This window comes from Erpetoichthys calabaricus, chromosome 1 (genome assembly GCF_900747795.2).
Source record: "Erpetoichthys calabaricus chromosome 1, fErpCal1.3, whole genome shotgun sequence".
Lineage (NCBI taxonomy): Eukaryota > Metazoa > Chordata > Cladistia > Polypteriformes > Polypteridae > Erpetoichthys > Erpetoichthys calabaricus.
In genome coordinates, this window is record NC_041394.2 from 267,053,358 (window position 1) to 267,070,442 (window position 17,085).

General features: G+C 36.6%; 1 protein-coding gene across 1 annotated transcript in view; it reads right to left on the bottom strand.

The window, feature by feature from the left end:
* Positions 1-17,085, bottom strand: part of snd1 (staphylococcal nuclease and tudor domain containing 1) — a 535,431-nt gene that overhangs the window by 144,681 nt on the left and 373,665 nt on the right. The window contains exon 17 of the mRNA XM_028814871.2: positions 7,158-7,346. Coding sequence (XP_028670704.1) covers positions 7,158-7,346 — 189 coding nt within the window. The remainder of the gene's footprint in view (positions 1-7,157; positions 7,347-17,085) is intronic.

Here is a 17,085-nt window from a genome sequence, read left to right on the forward strand (position 1 = left end):
GGTGGTTAGGTAGCTACTTCTTCATATGTGAAAACTTCAGAAAAACCAAACTTGCAATTTCACTGTGTATGTATTGCAAAATTTCTTTTAGTATTCCTGATATTCTTCAACTCTTCCTTGGTTATTCTTTTACAACTAAAATACTGAATCTCTCTAGTTCATCTTTTGCCATTACTGCAATGCTTCTTTTTAAATGCCTCTTAACCTCTTAAGTATCATTTTAGTGGTTGCTTTCAAAATCTCATGCATCTGCTATCTAACAAAATAACTGTGAATTATATTATATATAAATATATTATGTTCACTTGATCCTAGTAGTTCAATTACCTCTACACTCTGAATTCTATCCTGAATATTACAAAGGATAAATTTAGACAGGCTTCCTCTACCATTGTCTGATACCACTGATTATGTCTAACAGCATGCTTCCTTGTACTTTTCTATTTGAAAGGTTAGATCAATTAAAGTTTTGGTACTTAAAGTCCCACATCACTGCAATAGCCCCATCTAAACCTCCCTTTTAAATAAAATTAAAAGGATGCATATCAAAACTACTCTTTGTATTAGGTGATTTACAAGACACTCCTAAAATAAGGCCTCTATCCCTAATGCTTTCTAGTCAAATCTGGATATCCTCATTTGTCATCCAATCCAATTTTACATAAATAGCAACAACATTGCCATTTTATTTATCCTTCAAAAAATGTGTAACCGTCTATATTTGGCTCACCCCTCACTCTGTTATTTAGTTTAGGTTTCTGTTACTGCTATAACATCATAATTAGGCTCAGCTATATTGATTCAAAATCATTTTCTCTCAAAAACTGGAAATCTGGACAGATCATACAATTCACTATGTGTGCACCACTAATAGAATTACCAATAAAGCAGAATCTTGATATACCTTACGAAAAGAAACAAAAGATGGATTACAAAAGGCAAAGGTGTAACATCTGTATGAAAAAACTAAGAATAACTTTCTTGACAACACCTTAACATATTCTACAAATGCATTCAATATTTAAATTACAAAATTTATGATAACTTACAATTATGCACGGATCTGCAATTGCAGCTCAAACATGTATGTTTACTAACTGCAAAATGTCTTAATTACAGTACATCATTTATTTAGTTGTCATGCAGATCTTTTAAGCCAGTATTACTGAAGCTACTCTGATGTTTTGAGGAAAAATGTGCATTGCTTTCTTTGTAAGCTACTTTGCTTCCAAGCATTTCCTGTACCTGTGTACCGTCAATCTAACTTATTGAAAAACAATATTCCACTTTAACATTAGATAGATAGATAGATAGATAGATAGATAGATAGATAGATAGATAGATAGATAGATAGATAGATAGATAGATAGATAGATAGATACTTTATTAATCCCGATGGGAAATTCACAACAAAGCCTGGAGAGAGTAACTTTCAAATTTCCTTAATTGCATATTAAGCAACTGATATCATAATAGCTAATTTTTAGTGCTTTAGTGACCTGCCTTATTCTTTGCACAGCAGGGTTTCATCATCCCCATTTATGGGTGTTCCTGAGGCATCCACCTTAATAGTAACTATGTAAATAACCTCAGTACATAATGAGTTCTTAACCTTATTTCTTGGCATACTCTCAGGCCAAACATAAGCAGTGGGAAACATCAAATTTGCATAAGGTAATGGACATGGAAGAGGAAAATGAGACAAAGTAGGAAAAATAGTTTGCAGTAAGCCAGCCAAAAAAAATTAACATATAATTTTTAATGTCTTTGTGAACCAAGCAAGGAAAGACTATGCTCTGACCTGAACTAGACAAAAAGACAACCGTAACAAAAAACTCTGCTATATTAATATTAAGCAGTGCTCACAGAATTCTGAATCAAGTCAAGTAAAATTCAAGCCTCAATGCTCATTCACCTTTGTGGCTACAGCAGTTTGAAACTCCTTTTGGAAGCTCCATATGTGTAGGCTTTTAAAAATGAAGGCAGTGTTGTATAGTGGTTATGACTTTGGACTTCAAACCCTGAAGTTATGTGTTCAAACTGACTACTGTGTGACCATGAGCAAGTCACTGCACTCTAACTGGAAAACCAAACTAAATATAGCCAACTGTATAATAAATGTAAGTTGCCTTGGATAAAGTTATTAGACATTAAGTAAATGTAAATTAGACTGAAGATCCACATGCTAACTCTGGCCTTTTTATTGCCGTTTCTTCAGTTGTGTATGTAACCCATGGTAAACATTTAAATAAAGAGAGAAAGAGACAGGGATGTCTTGAGGTAATCATGGTTTGTTAAGTTTTATTAGTGCTCTCAGTGCAATAAAATACATGTAGAATAAAAAGGAGCAAGAAAGAAATAACTCCGTTACGGGAGTGGAAATTTGGGGGGACGGTTGTGGGGGAGACAGGAAGGATGAAGGAAACAAAAACACAAGCAGATTTTTTTTTTTTGGATTGGCTACAATGAAGATTAGAAGAAGCACGAGTGCATAGCGAGGAGCTGAATTGTAACACTTTTTTTTTAGTGGAGATACTTTTGTTTTGCTCTTCTTCATTTTTGCTTACTTTGTTTAAGCAAAGAGACATTGTTAAATGAATTTAGCCACACTACACACAAATGTCATTTCAGTGGGCCCACTATGAGAAGCAGAAGTAAACAAATACTGGGATTGCATTTTACAAGTGTAATAATTATTCAGATAATTTCAAAAGGACCACTGAAATTTCTGTATGAGTGTTTCATATTAAGTTTGAAGATTTTTTTTTTTTCAGTCTAGTAAAGCACTGTAAATAGTTTTAAATTACTTTCTGTTTGATTAATTTTTTTGCATTTAATTGTATGTTCAATGTTTAATCCTTAGGGTTATGGAATTAGTTACTAGTACAACAACATAATTTCAGATACATTATTAATATTTAAGGGAACTCAGAAAGCCTCATTGAAAGAAATTATTGAAATTGAAATTACTGCTTCAATTATCCCTGGTAATTGCTGAGATAGTAATGACATTGCCAGACTACATAATATGCTATGCTGGGTTATGAAAGCAATTCTGTTGATTTGTACACCACTGTACAGCTAGTTATATATTGTTGGAATGTTAGATTTATTTAGCTGGTTTGAAACTTGCAGTTTTTTCTATATTAATTTTGCCATGTGATTTCCTTACTAGCTTTACACTGCAACTGTGCCCAATTTTTACTGCTCCATTTCATACTGTTTAAAACCCATTGTAGGTGTATTTTATATTTATTTTCTATCTGCTGTATTGCTTCATAATATTGCTGTTTTTCTATGTATTTGATGATATACTGTGATTTGTAATTGTTCTTTAAAGCGTCTTGTGACAGTAAATGCAGCTAATGTTTCTATATAATACATACACTTTGTTGCATACATGTGAAATCATGGACAGCAAAGAACATTAACACTAGAATTACCAGAGCCTACGAAAAAACTCGTAGATCCCACCCACCTTAAATCACTTCTTAAATCCGTTGACACCTCTCCGCCAGCGTCTTTTGTCCTCAAAATGTGCTGATAAAGACAAGCTACCAGCAGCCGGCTATTACATCCCTCCACCGACTTAGAACCTGCACGAACTTCTCCCAGCTCATGCCTTGATTGATTTTCTGGGAGTGAAGTGGAGTTTTAGAGTGGAAATAATAGATCGTTATTTGTAACACACGCATTTCAACTTTTTCATATTTTAGTAATACTTGTTACAAAATGTAGGCATAAACTATAGAATGTGTAAAGCCTGAGTTCCAACGATCAAATAAACATTTTCACAAAAGGTTCAAGGATGATGCAACAGTTTCTGTGGCGTAGCGCGCTGAGATTTGCTTCTCAGATCACAGCAGCTTTGCCGTGCCTCATAGACCTGAGTTCGATTCCACGCTGGGAATAAAGTATTACTTTTTTTTTTCTTTTTAACCTCAAACGGACATTAAATTTATAAATTGGTATGCACTGTCAGTTAATGAGATCGTTATATTTTCATGTGGGATGCTTCTTTTAAAATATTTTTTTTTAACAATTGAGACTGCAATTAACATGAACAACTGTCCTTATAACTGTTATTTTTAAGAGCCATAACACACAGACAGACAGAGCACTGCGTAATAGAGAGACAGACAGGCAGAGAAGTCACTAGATATATAAACAAACAGGGAAGGCACATGTACTGAAAGAAAAAAAGATCAACATGTGCGTTGTTCCTGTTGCACTGAATAAGCTTATGCGCTCTAACATCACCCCTCCCCCCGATCTGACTCTAAGTAACAGTGCAAGTACAGACGCAAACCAAGTGCATGTGTGTACTGTATAATATTAACAAAAAGAGCAGCTTACTACTGAAAACGGCAAATATAGGAGTGAGTGGGGATCGAACCAAGGACTCTTGATTACACTTGGTTTGCGTTTGTACTTGCGCTGTTACTTAGACAGTCAGATCGGGGGGAGGGGTGATGTTAGAGCGCGTGAGCTTATTCAGTGCAGCAAGAACAACGCACATGTTGATCTTTTTTTCTTTCAGTACATGTGCCTTCCCTGTTTATTTATATATTTAGTGACTTCTCTGCCTGTCTGTCTCTCTAATATGCAGTGCTCTGTCTGTCTGTGTGTTATGGATCTTAAAAATAACAGTTATAAGGACGTTGTTCATGTTAATTGCAGTTTCAATTGTTAAAAAAATATTTTAAAAGGAGCATCCTACATGAAAATAACACGATCTCATTAACTGACAGTGCATACCAATTTTTAAATTTTATGTCTGCTTGAGGTTAAAAAGAAAAAAAAAAAGCAACACTTTATCCCCAGCGGGGAATCAAACTCAGGTCTGTGAGGCACAGCAAAGCTGCTGGGTTCTGAGAAGCAAATCTCAGCACGCTACGCCACGGAAACTGTTGCATCATTCTTGAACCTTTTGTGAAAGTGTTTATTTGATCGTTGGAACTCATTTACACATTCTATAGTTTATGCCTACATTTTGTAACATTTATTACTAAAATATGAAAAAGTTTCTGTTTTAACAATGTGTTTACACAGATTACTGTAGAAACGGAACACACATGAAATGTGTGTGTTACAAATAACGATCTATTATTTCCACTCTAAAACTCCACTTCACTCCCAGAAAATCAATCAAGGCATGAGCTGGGAGAAGTTCGTGCAGATTCTAAGTCGGTGGGGGGATGGAATAGCCGGCTGCTGGCAGCTTGTCTTTATCAGCACATTTTGAGGACAAAAGACACTGGCAGAGAGGTGTCAACGGATTTAAGAAGCGATTTAAGGTGGGCCGGATCTACGAGTTTTTTCGTAGGCTCTGGTAATTCTAGTGTTAAACAATACAATCCTACATGTGAACATGGACATGCAAAGAACATTACATAATACAATCTTACATCTTTTTTCCAATCAGCAGGCCACCAAAGCAATATGAGCAACTGAAGCAACGTTTAGATTAACAGCATTTATTTCTATTACACGTTTGTTCTCTAGATATAGCTCAACGTCCTTCACAAAATGTCAAAGAAATACATACAAACAAAAAAAGCAATTTAAAATTACAAAAAAATATTAATGAATAAACAACATAAACAAACAATACACACTTACATAAGATAGACTAAGAAAAATAAAGTCCTTATAAACAGAATTGGTCTGCAAGTCTACAAATGAGCCCAATGATAAGGTCAGATGTTCGGGGATGACAGAAAAAATAATCTCCAGATAAGCTTTAGAAAGAAAAAGAAAAACACAAAATCTGTAGTGGTTCTAAGGCCAAAAAACTGCCCAGCTCCCACTCGTCATTCTACCCAATAATAAATGTTCTCAAGCTTTTAAAGCATCTTAAGTATGCTTGTTTTTTTAAAGGCTTTGTCTTAAGAGGATTCAATGGAGTGGGTTTTATTATGGTTGGGGTATCTGCTTTCACAGGTTTCAGTGTTTTTTACTTTCTTGTATACAGTAATCCCTCATCTATCGCAGGGGTTACGTTCCAGAGCCCCCCGCGATAGGTGAAAATCCGCGAAGTAGCGACCTATATTTATTTTATTATTTATACATATTTTAAGGCTTTAAAAACCCTTCCCACACTCTTATAAACACTTCCTATGCTCTTAAACACCGCAGACCAACACTGCACACAGCGATCAGACGTCAATGTGTCTGCACTCGCTTTGTGAAGGGGGGCAGCTGAACTCTCAGCAGAGCAGAAATGGACTTTGTGCTGCTTCTGCCAAAATGCCTGCTTGTCGCTCTGCGCCTTCGGAAGGAGGAGGAGGAATGGGGGTGTGTGAGGGCTGAACACACATTCGCTCAAACCCCCCCCTCCCCGGAGGCGCACGCTCCCGCCACTTCGCCCGACATCCACATATCATATGTGTTAACAAAGTGTGTTTTATAAGTTTACATGTGTTTGAAGCATGTGGGATGGGTATTTTAAGGCTTAAACTATAAAAATGTTTATTTATATGGTCTTTCTATATCGTGGATTTTCTCCTGTTGCTGATGGGTCTGGAACATAACTTCCGCGATAGGCGGGCAATCACTTGTATTTAAAAACCCGCGAAAAGTGAACCGCGAAGTAGCGAGGGAATACTGTACTAGGTATAGGGAATGTACTGCAATCATCCAAAAATTCCAATTCGTGATTTTGATGACTCTCAACGTTTTAGAGCTTACTGAGTCCGAAAATACCATTTTTTGAATTATGTATGTGTGTGTGTGTGTGTGTATGTAAACACGATAACTTGAGTACCCTTTCACTTTGGTCAACCAAATTTTGCATACAAGTATTAGGTACAAAACATAGATTTCTATCAACTTTTGGGCTATTTCCATTAACCGGAAGTAGTTCTTTACCTTTAATTCATGCAGCTGCAGAGTCCGATTTATTTAACTTTACTTTTATAATAATTGTTCAATATATTATTTATTTGATTTGATGTTGATGGTTCTTTGTACATGTACGTAATATAAAATGAAATAATTGTCTTGCAGTTTACTCCTTAAATACCCATCCCCATATCTGAGTATACAAGAAAGTCTAGGAAGACCATTCCCAATTTTTAATAAAGAAAAATCAATGTCATTACAGTCAATTAAAAATTCACTGTCAAGAGTGAGACTTAGTGATTAGAAGTCCTTACCTTTTCCTTCTTTTGCTGGGCAGATTCCTCAGCAGACAGCAAGGTTTTATAGTATGAACTTCTTTCAGCAGTGAAGTGAACTTTAGAAAGACCATGTTCTACGAGAGCTACAGAAAGGTTAACACCATCGATATGAAGCCATCCAATGAAATTACCAGCTTTATCCATGCTCTCCACTTCAACTTCCACCTAAAATACAACATAATGAAATTAAGTATTGCTGTTTAATTTATAATCTATTTATGTAAAAGTTTAACAGCAAAACATGAAAAGTATTTGAATTATACTCACAAGGATATATATTACAATATTCATTAACTATACTATGGTGGAAGCTTGAACAATATATGGAAATTAAAATTAAAACCTAGAAATTGAAAGCAATTCTGATCATGCTATAATGACTAATGCACAGAACCATGTGGATGGATTTATTAGTGTATTAATTCATACTGAATTTATAATTCATATTTCTATACAAAAAATTATAATTTTCCATTAAATGGAGTATGTTAATAACCATTCAAAATGCTAAAGAGGAGGGGGCATAAAATATTGGCTGAATGCTGTAAGTCCTACGTGGTATAATATTAGACATTATTATTGAAATTTGCTTAACTGTACACAATCTACTGTAACAGTTTGGGAAATTTAAATTCAATGAAGGAATCATTTGTCTTATGTTTCTATATCATTTCACATTACCATACATATGTTTTTATTACATTAATACAAAAACACACTTAACAGACTTAAATATGGTCAACAGATGTAGCACTGTATGAAAGATAACAGTAGTACTACTAATATAGAAAAAAAAAAATTTGCACTGTATCTAAATTGACATACAGTACGCCATATACCCAAGTTCCATGTGAATATGAATTTCTGATTTTTACAAATAACTTGGCTTAGAATGAAGACAAAAGTCACAAATATGATGGGTATTTCTGTTTTGCATATTTTCTTTAAACCAATAAAGACCAAACCACATTTAAATTAGCTATCTTAACATGCTTTGGTTATAAACATTTATATGCTTTTCAAAAAAAAAAAAAAAAAAAAAAAGTAATCTTCTTCCCTGGGCCCTCATAATGGAGGCACTCTAATTTATCTGTTAACCATCAGGGGAGTTTCCTACACTGTGTTAGTGACATGTGCCAGACCCTGTGTTGCTCTCAGAGCACTCTCAAATCAATAAGCACCTATTTAAAATAAATCACTCTAAAAAGCTCAGCTCGAGAGCAGTTAACTGGTACAAAATTCTATTAGTCACGTCACTGGAGAATGAGACATGAGGAGTATGGAACAGCGGCATAGAAGAGAGTAAGCTTGCACTAACTCCTTCTTAAAAATTAATAATTTAATAGTACTTTTTAGTGCAGCATTCAAATTAGTGCAATAAAGATCATTTATTTTATTTAAATAAGTTATATAAATATATTCATTTCATTATAATAATTAAAAAGTTGATTCAACTAATACATCTCCAATAATTTAATCACTGATTTTCTAGATTACTCTATGTATACTTGAAAGAAGCAAGAAATTATTCCATTGAACAAATGATCCTCGGGCACAATATATAAAGTGATTTGCAATCCAACCAAACAACCGTACATTTGAACAAACAAGAATAATCTATAATAATAAAAGGCAAAGCCCTCACTGACTGACTGACTCACTCATCACTAATTCTCCAACTTCCCGTGTAGGTGGAAGGCTGAAATTTGGCAGGCTCATTCCTTACAGCTTACTTACAAAAGTTAGGCAGGTTTCATTTCGAAATTCAAAGCATAATGGTCATAACTGGAACATATTTTTTGTCCATACACTGTAATGGAGGAGGCGGAGTCACGTATCGCGTCATCACGCCTCCTACGTAATCACGTGAACTAAAAACAAGGAAGAGATTTACAGCACGAGTCACACGCGGGAACGAAGGTAAATGACGTTAATTTTTGACTGTCTTTTAATACTGTGTAAGCATACATATTAACACATGTGCAATTAAACGTGTGCATTTACGGGGTGATTTCTCAGGCTTAAAAGCTCACCTTTTATCAAACGCGGGAACAAAGGTAACTGACGTTGTTCACTGTCTTTTAATACTGTGTAACCATACATATTAACACATGTGCAATTAAACGTGTGCATTTACGGGCTGATTTCTCAGGCTTAAAAGCTCGCCTTTTACTAAAAAGGTAAATGCAAAACTATTTTCAATCAGTTTATTGAAACGCTCCCGTTAAGGATTGCAATAACATATTCGCGAGATAAAAGAACGAAGTAGGGGGAAATGGAGGAAGAGCCGCGAACAGCTAAGAGCAAAAAATTAATTAAACAATTGAGAACGGAGCGAGTTAAGCATACAAGCATGTTCATAAGGGAAAGAAAGCACGGTGTAAAACGTAAGTTTAAATTAAGTTTATAGAAACGCTCCCGCTGTGGATTGCAATAACATATTCGCGAGATAAAAGTTTAATGAGAACACACGAGGTATAAACGAACCACACGCCGTGGCGCAACGTTAGGGGCAACAGTTTCAACCATTCTATGATCTGCTTCTCGCAACTGAAAGACGGCACATGGCGGATGTTAGCCGACTTGCTGACCGCAACGTTAGGGGCTTCAACTATGGCGCTGACGCCATATCTCAGTGCCAACACTTTGCAGACTGTACTTAAAAGACACGCCCTCCTCACTGGACAGTTAAAAACACCAATCAGACTAATGATGACATCAAGTATTACCCAATCAAAAGTAGGAAAGGAGGCATCTTCATAAAATGCGTGTGGGATGATTTGCATGAGACGCTGCTTTAAAAAAAAAAATGATAAAAAAAATACGGGATAAATCCCGTCCAGTATTCAAAACGGGACGCGCAATTTCATTCTCAAATGCGGCACGATTCCGTATTTTAAAGGACGGGTGGCAACCCTACAGTGCCAGGTAACCACCCATACAATCACATTGTGATTCAGACTAGGAATGCAATGAATGTAATTACCCCGATCTACATACAAGGCGAAAGTCTTGCAACATTCAAAGGTACACCATACAACATAAAAGAGCTTATGAAGCCTTGAACCGAAAAAAGCAAGATCTCAGAGATCGTAAAAAAAAAAATAGGAGGTAATGTCGTTTTACTCGCTGTACATTTTAGTCAAACATTACCAGTTATTCCACGAGGAAGACCAGCAGATCAACTCAACGCGTGTTTAAAATCCATGCTTCTCCCACGCTCGGTTATATGTCGCGTGTTCTCGGGTAGGTGCACCAAAAAATGTATACATTTAAGCATGTAATGGGCAAACAAAAAATGAGGTATACCCGAAGGCACTGCAGTAGTACTTAATGTAACTTTACTTCTTAAATGTTAATGTTTTACTGTTTAATAATTTATACGCTTCTTATATGTTGTTCAAATTCTTTTATCAAAATACCACTGACAGCGCAATGCACGATAACATGGAGTGAATACACCATACGCATCCGCCCACGGCTGCCCTGCTGTGCGCAGATAGGAGTTGATTCTACAATAAAATAAAATAAACATAAAAAGAGTAAAACAATCATCACCCATAAAGCGGATAGCAGACGTGACGTACTATATGTGTACCACATTTCAAGTGTATAGGTGAAACGGTTTGCGAGCTACAGGTCATTTAAAATCCTGGACAGACACACAAATTGCCACGGTAGCAAATTACAGAAGAAGATTTTACTGTTTAATAATTTATATTTATATGAAATGTGCTTCTTATATATTACTTCATATTCTCATATGATAATGATGTTAATGTTTATATTGATTTCTGTGTTATTAAAACTGCATGTATGTGTGTATATGTATATATATATATATATATATATATATATATATATATATATATACTAGCAAAATACCCGCGCTTCGCAGCGGAGAAGTAGTGTGTTAAAGAGGTTATGAAAAAAAAGGAAACATTTTAAAAATAACGTAACATGATTGTCAATGAAAGCCCGTTTCACTCAGTAAGTCTTATGTGTGTGTTTATGTATGTGTGTATATATATGTAGATGTGTATATGTAGATATGTATATATATGTATATGTATATAAATGTTTATGTGTGTGTGTATATTATATATATATATATATATATATATATATATATATATATATATATAAAAAAGACAGCAGCAGTTATAACAATCAAAACACAATTACACTGACAATCATGTTACGTTATTTTTAAAATGTTTCCTTTTTTTTTCATAACCTCTTTAACACACTACTTCTCCGCTGCGAAGCGCGGGTATTTTGCTAGTTTATTCAATAATTAAAAAATTTGAATGACTCACATGACATTTGGTAGAAGTATAAACATGAAGAAATAAAATATGTATGACAAAAAAGGCAATTTTTAGTAGCACCTTTAAATCAACAGTTTTTCTAACAAAAACAACACAAAACCTTTCAGGTATAAAAAAACTACAAATGTCTTTCCACCTTTGTGCTTATATCCATATATACACTGGGGCAAAAAAGTATTTAGTCAGCCACCAATTGTGCAAGTTCTCCCACTTAAAAAGATGAGAGAGGCCTGTAATTTTCATTATAGGTATACCTCAACTATGAGACACAAAATGAGAAAAAAAAAATCCAGAAAATCACATTGTCTGATTTTTAAAGAATTTATTTGCAAATTATGGTGGAAAATAAGTATTTGGTCACCTACAAACAAGCAAGATTTCTGGCTCTCACAGACCTGTAACGTCTTCTGTAAGAGGCTCCTCTGTCCTCCACTCGTTACCTGTATTAATGGCACCTGTTTGAACTCATTATCAATATAAAAGACACTTGTCCACAACCTCAAACAGTCACACTCCAAACTCCACTATGGCCAAGACCAAAGAGCTGTCAGAGGACACCAGAAACAAAATTGTAGAGCTGCACCAGGCTGGGAAGACTGAATCTGCAATAGGTAAGCAGCTTGGTGTGAAGAAATCAACTGTGGGAGCAATTACTAGAAAATGGAAGACATACAAGACCACTGATAATCTCCCTCGATCTGGGGCTCCACGCAAGATCTCACCCCGTGGGGTCAAAATGATCACAAGAACGGTGAGCAAAAATTCCAGAACCACACGGGGGGGACCTAGTGAATGACCTGCAAAGAGCTGGGACCAAAGTAACAAAGGCTACGTCAGTAACACACTACGCTGCCAGGGACTCAAATCCTGCAGTGCCAGACGTGTCCCCCTGCTTAAGCCAGTACTTGTGCAGGCCCGTCTTAAGTTTGCTAGAGAGCATTTGGATGATCCAGAAGAGGATTGGGAGAATGTCATATGATCAGATGAAAAAACTCTACTTGTCGTGTTTGGAGGAGAAAGAATGCTGAGTTGCATCCAAAGAACACCATACCTACTGTAAAGCATGGGGGTGGAAACATCATGCTTTGGGGCTGTTTTTCTGCAAAGGGGCCAGAATGACTGATCCATGTAAAGGAAAGAATGAATGGGGCCATGTATCGTCAGATTTTGAGTGAAAACCTCCTTCCATCAGCAAGGGCATTGAAGATGAAACCTGCCTGGGTCTTTCAGCATGACAATGATCCCAAACACACTGCCCGGGTAACGAAGGAGTAGCTTCGTAAGAAGCATTTCAAGATCCTGGAGTGGCCTAGCCAGTCTCCAGATCTCAACCCCATAGAAAATCTTTGGAGGGAGTTGAAAGTCCGTGTTGCCCAGCGACAGCCCCAAAACATCACTGCTCTACAGGGGATCTGCATGGAGGAATGGGCCAAAATACCAGCAACAGTGTGTGAAAACCTTGTGAAGACTTACAGAAAACGTTTGACTTCTGTCATTGCCAACAAAGGGTATATAACAAAGTATTGAGATGAACTTTTGTTATTGACCAAATACTTTTTTTCCACCATAATTTGCAAATAAATTCTTCAAAAATCAGACAATGTGATTTTCTGGATTTTTTTTTCTCATTTTGTCTCTCATAGTTGAGGTATACCTATGATGAAAATTACAGGCCTCTCTCATCTTTTTAAGTGGGAGAACTTGCACAATTGGTGGCTGACTAAATACTTTTTGCCCCACTGTATATAGCTTGAATCATTAAAAAAAACACAGATCTTCACATTATTGGAATCTAATTATGGCATACTTCATCATTCACAATAAGATAACTGTACATACACTGTTGCTGCCTTTTTCTCCATTTTTTAAACAAACACAGATATCAGAAGATACATCTGCTGTATTCAAAATCTTACATTTTAAAGTAAAATATTACTCCAGCTAATTTACTCATGAGAGAAAAGAAGGAGATTTCAGAAATTCAAATTAGGCTGTTTTTGTTATAGAGGCAATACAATTCTGAATTGAAACAGAATACAATGTAACAGCCTTGCTTCCAAGAAAAATACTTTAATGATGCATGTCTTGACTGCTGCATCAACAACAAGACATTATTCAAGCCTTTGATTCAAGTTTTCAAGATGAAAACTTTATTTTACAGACAGTGAGTTCTGTTTTTCTCAAACACACCACCAATTTGATTTTTAAGGAAATTAAGCTGCATTAGTTTACACTCATAATTTTTTGTGTGTTGAATAATTAACTTTACAAGTCTAATTTTACCACAAAATCTAAAGAAAAATATTTTATGTTAAGATGCAAGAAAAAAGAAAGAAAATAAAAACCCTTTATATACTAAAATGAAAGAGTATGACAAAACACTGTCTACCGTGTAGACTTTTTTTTTTTTTAGAAGCATTTATAAATTTTACACACTATTGTAAATAAACATGTTCATAAGGCCAGAGTTATACTTCACGCGACGCATGCTGCAGCGGACACTCCTGCTACGCAAGCGTTGAAGTGTTTAAACTTGCGTGCGTACTTTACGTAAATCTGGAGGAATCTGAAAGGAGGCAGTGCGAGATATTATCACAGTGAGAACATGTTTGGCTTCTCTGTGTTGTGAATTGCCTAGAACACCCATTAAATTCCGATGACACCCTACCGCAATATCTCTGAAAAGGATGTTTATTGATTAAATCCAGGGATGTGTCCATTCCAGCAAGCATTGGGCACGAGTGAGAAACAATCCCTGGACGATGCCTCAGCTCATCGCAAGGTGAATACATGCACACACATACACTAGCGTCATTTTAGCGGCACCAAATCCCCAAATATGCATATCTTTGGAAGGAAACTGGAGCACAACGAGGAAACCCAGCAGGAAAATGTGTAAACTCAGGCAGGGAATATCAGCGACATGACTCCCTGCAAGACAGCAGCGCTAACGCTCCGCCACTGTGTCACCCCATGTGTGTAATTATTAACAGTATTCATTATTTAAACAAAACTACCGATTTATCTGTAAAATGTAATATACATACTTTAATGCTTTCCATCATGAAAGTGATATCAAGTATAAATCTAAGGATTCTAAATGTGCAGAGAGTTGGAATATCACACATTTAATGTGCTCAGTGTGGCAATCTATTGCTGGCGATTCGCTGCTGTCAGGAGCAGAGGAAGCCCTAGAAAAAAAGATTGCACAGAAGACGGTACGTGAGAATTTTAAAACGTATCGTGTCATTACGATCGGGAATATGCGACGCTTGAATATAAAAGCACCATGAATACATCTGTATGTCGGCATTTTGCTTCACCACATCGATCCATTTATCAGATATCGAAGCACGCACACCGATCTCGTAGGATCCGCAAAGCGGCTTTCTGTCACATGTAGATAGTAAACCGAGACTCTAACGTGACATTCCAACTTTTAGCACACTGCGCCCCCCGACTTTTTGCTGGTACTGCAACTTGCGCACGTGTCACGTTAATTTCTGAGGATCTGCTCAGAGGACGCATCAAATGAACGCTCAGCGGCCATGATGCGGGCGCGTACTCGTTCTGAGCGTGAAGTATAAATGAGCCCTTACAGACAAACCTTCAAATGTTAATATGTATTGACTTGCAACAAATGTTAATATGTATTGACTTGCAACAACTGAATATATTTTAAATTACTATCATTTTATATTACACATAGGATGTGCTGGTATCTTTTAACTTTATTAGGTCTGATGCTATGTACTGTAAAATTATTTGTTTATATTAAATTAATTATAAGGCTAACTTTATAGCTATCAGCTTGAAGCTTACTTGCCAGGACACTCTGCTCTTAAGGTTGAAGAAGAAATTTAGAATAGTATATAATGATGAAGAATTCAGTGTTTCACAAGTTGAGTTTCTAGTTTACAGAGCTTCAGGGCATGACTAATGCAGAACTATGCTAATGGATTAAGGGTTATTGATATAGTAATAAATAACATAGCTGACCTCAAATTACTAAGTGCATACTGTAAGTGACAAGTTCAGTATAAACTGAGGATAGATATCTTAGAAACACATCTTCATTCTGCTGCTTGGGGAGTACATTATAAATCAGGTATTTTTTGACCCGACCTTCTCAGATCTCTAACAGAAATTAAATAATCTGGCATGTATTTTCTGTTTGATTGCACTTCACAAAGCTGCACCTATGTGCAGCAAGATACCTGGCTAAGCTGTATGGACCTTCTTCAGACACTTTTGGTTTCCTCCTAAATCTAAGGAGGAAATGACATGCAGGTCACACTGAGTGGTAACTCAAACCTGATCAAGTATAAGGATTGCCATGTGGGCACACTAAAATGGGTTGGAAGATGGTATAGGAATCATGCCTACCTTGAAGAATGAAGAGGTTTTGGAAAGGAGAATGTCTGGTCATGTTTTATTAATAATTTATGAAAAATGCACAACACACACCTAGTGCATCTCTGGCTTTTCACTGGATGCACTGTCAGCAATAGCTTACTTACTAGACTTGCCATCTTTTCTTTGTAAGATTTTTCAAGCTGATGGCCAGACCTTAGTGCAGATTTGATGGTTACAAATGTGATTATTGCTACTAACAGTAGAAAGCACAAATATATACATTTGCATATACTTTTTTCAAAGCATTTGTCTATTAATTGATTCATATATGCTTTTATAAAATAATTGGGGGCTAATTGTCTTCCCTTTTTCAGATGTCTTTTTGAAACAACTCTCTAGAGCTGAATCCATCAAAACAAAACAATGACGAAATAGAAGCTAACAAATATGCCACTGCATTTTCAGTATATGTACTGTGCTCAAGTATAGACAATAAGTGTTGCTCAAGTATAGACAATAAGTGTATGTGGCAATGAACTGCAAATTGCTTATCATAACCTGACTTTTAAACCAAATGTGTACTGTAATCAGCTACATTGCAAGATAATATTAAAATAACAAAAAAAAACAACAAAAAACAGGATGGTATGCTTTATTGTATTGATGTTAAATTAATTTTACCTTATAAATAGTGTGAGACTTGCCCAGACACCATCAGACAGACACCGCATCTTTATCCAAAACACACGTTTATTAAACATTCTTTTCACAGTCCCGCACAATACACTGTGCTTCCCAGCACCAATCACCTTTATTCCGGGCCTTTCTCTCACTGTCCCTGGGCCGCCTTTCCTCTCTCCACGGGAGCTTCGTCCTGCTCCCACTCCCGACTCCAGCTCACTGATTGGAGGGAGGCGGCCCCTTTTATTCTCACCCGGATGAGCTCCAGGTGCTCTGCCTGACGACACTTCCTGGTGTGGGGGAAGTGTCAGGAGAACACCTGGAAGCACTCCAGGTGCTCCTGGAAGGATGTGGTGGAAGTAAATGTGTCCCGGGCTCAATGAGGCTTGGGGCCCAAGGGGCTTGAGCCTCCCTACTCCCCTTCCGTGGCCCTCTCCTGATCCAGGGCGGTTTGCCACTCGTGGCCCGGAGGACGAACACGCCACCTCCCGGTCCATCCAGTCGTCCTGGCTGGGTCTGTCCCCGGGCCTCCGGCG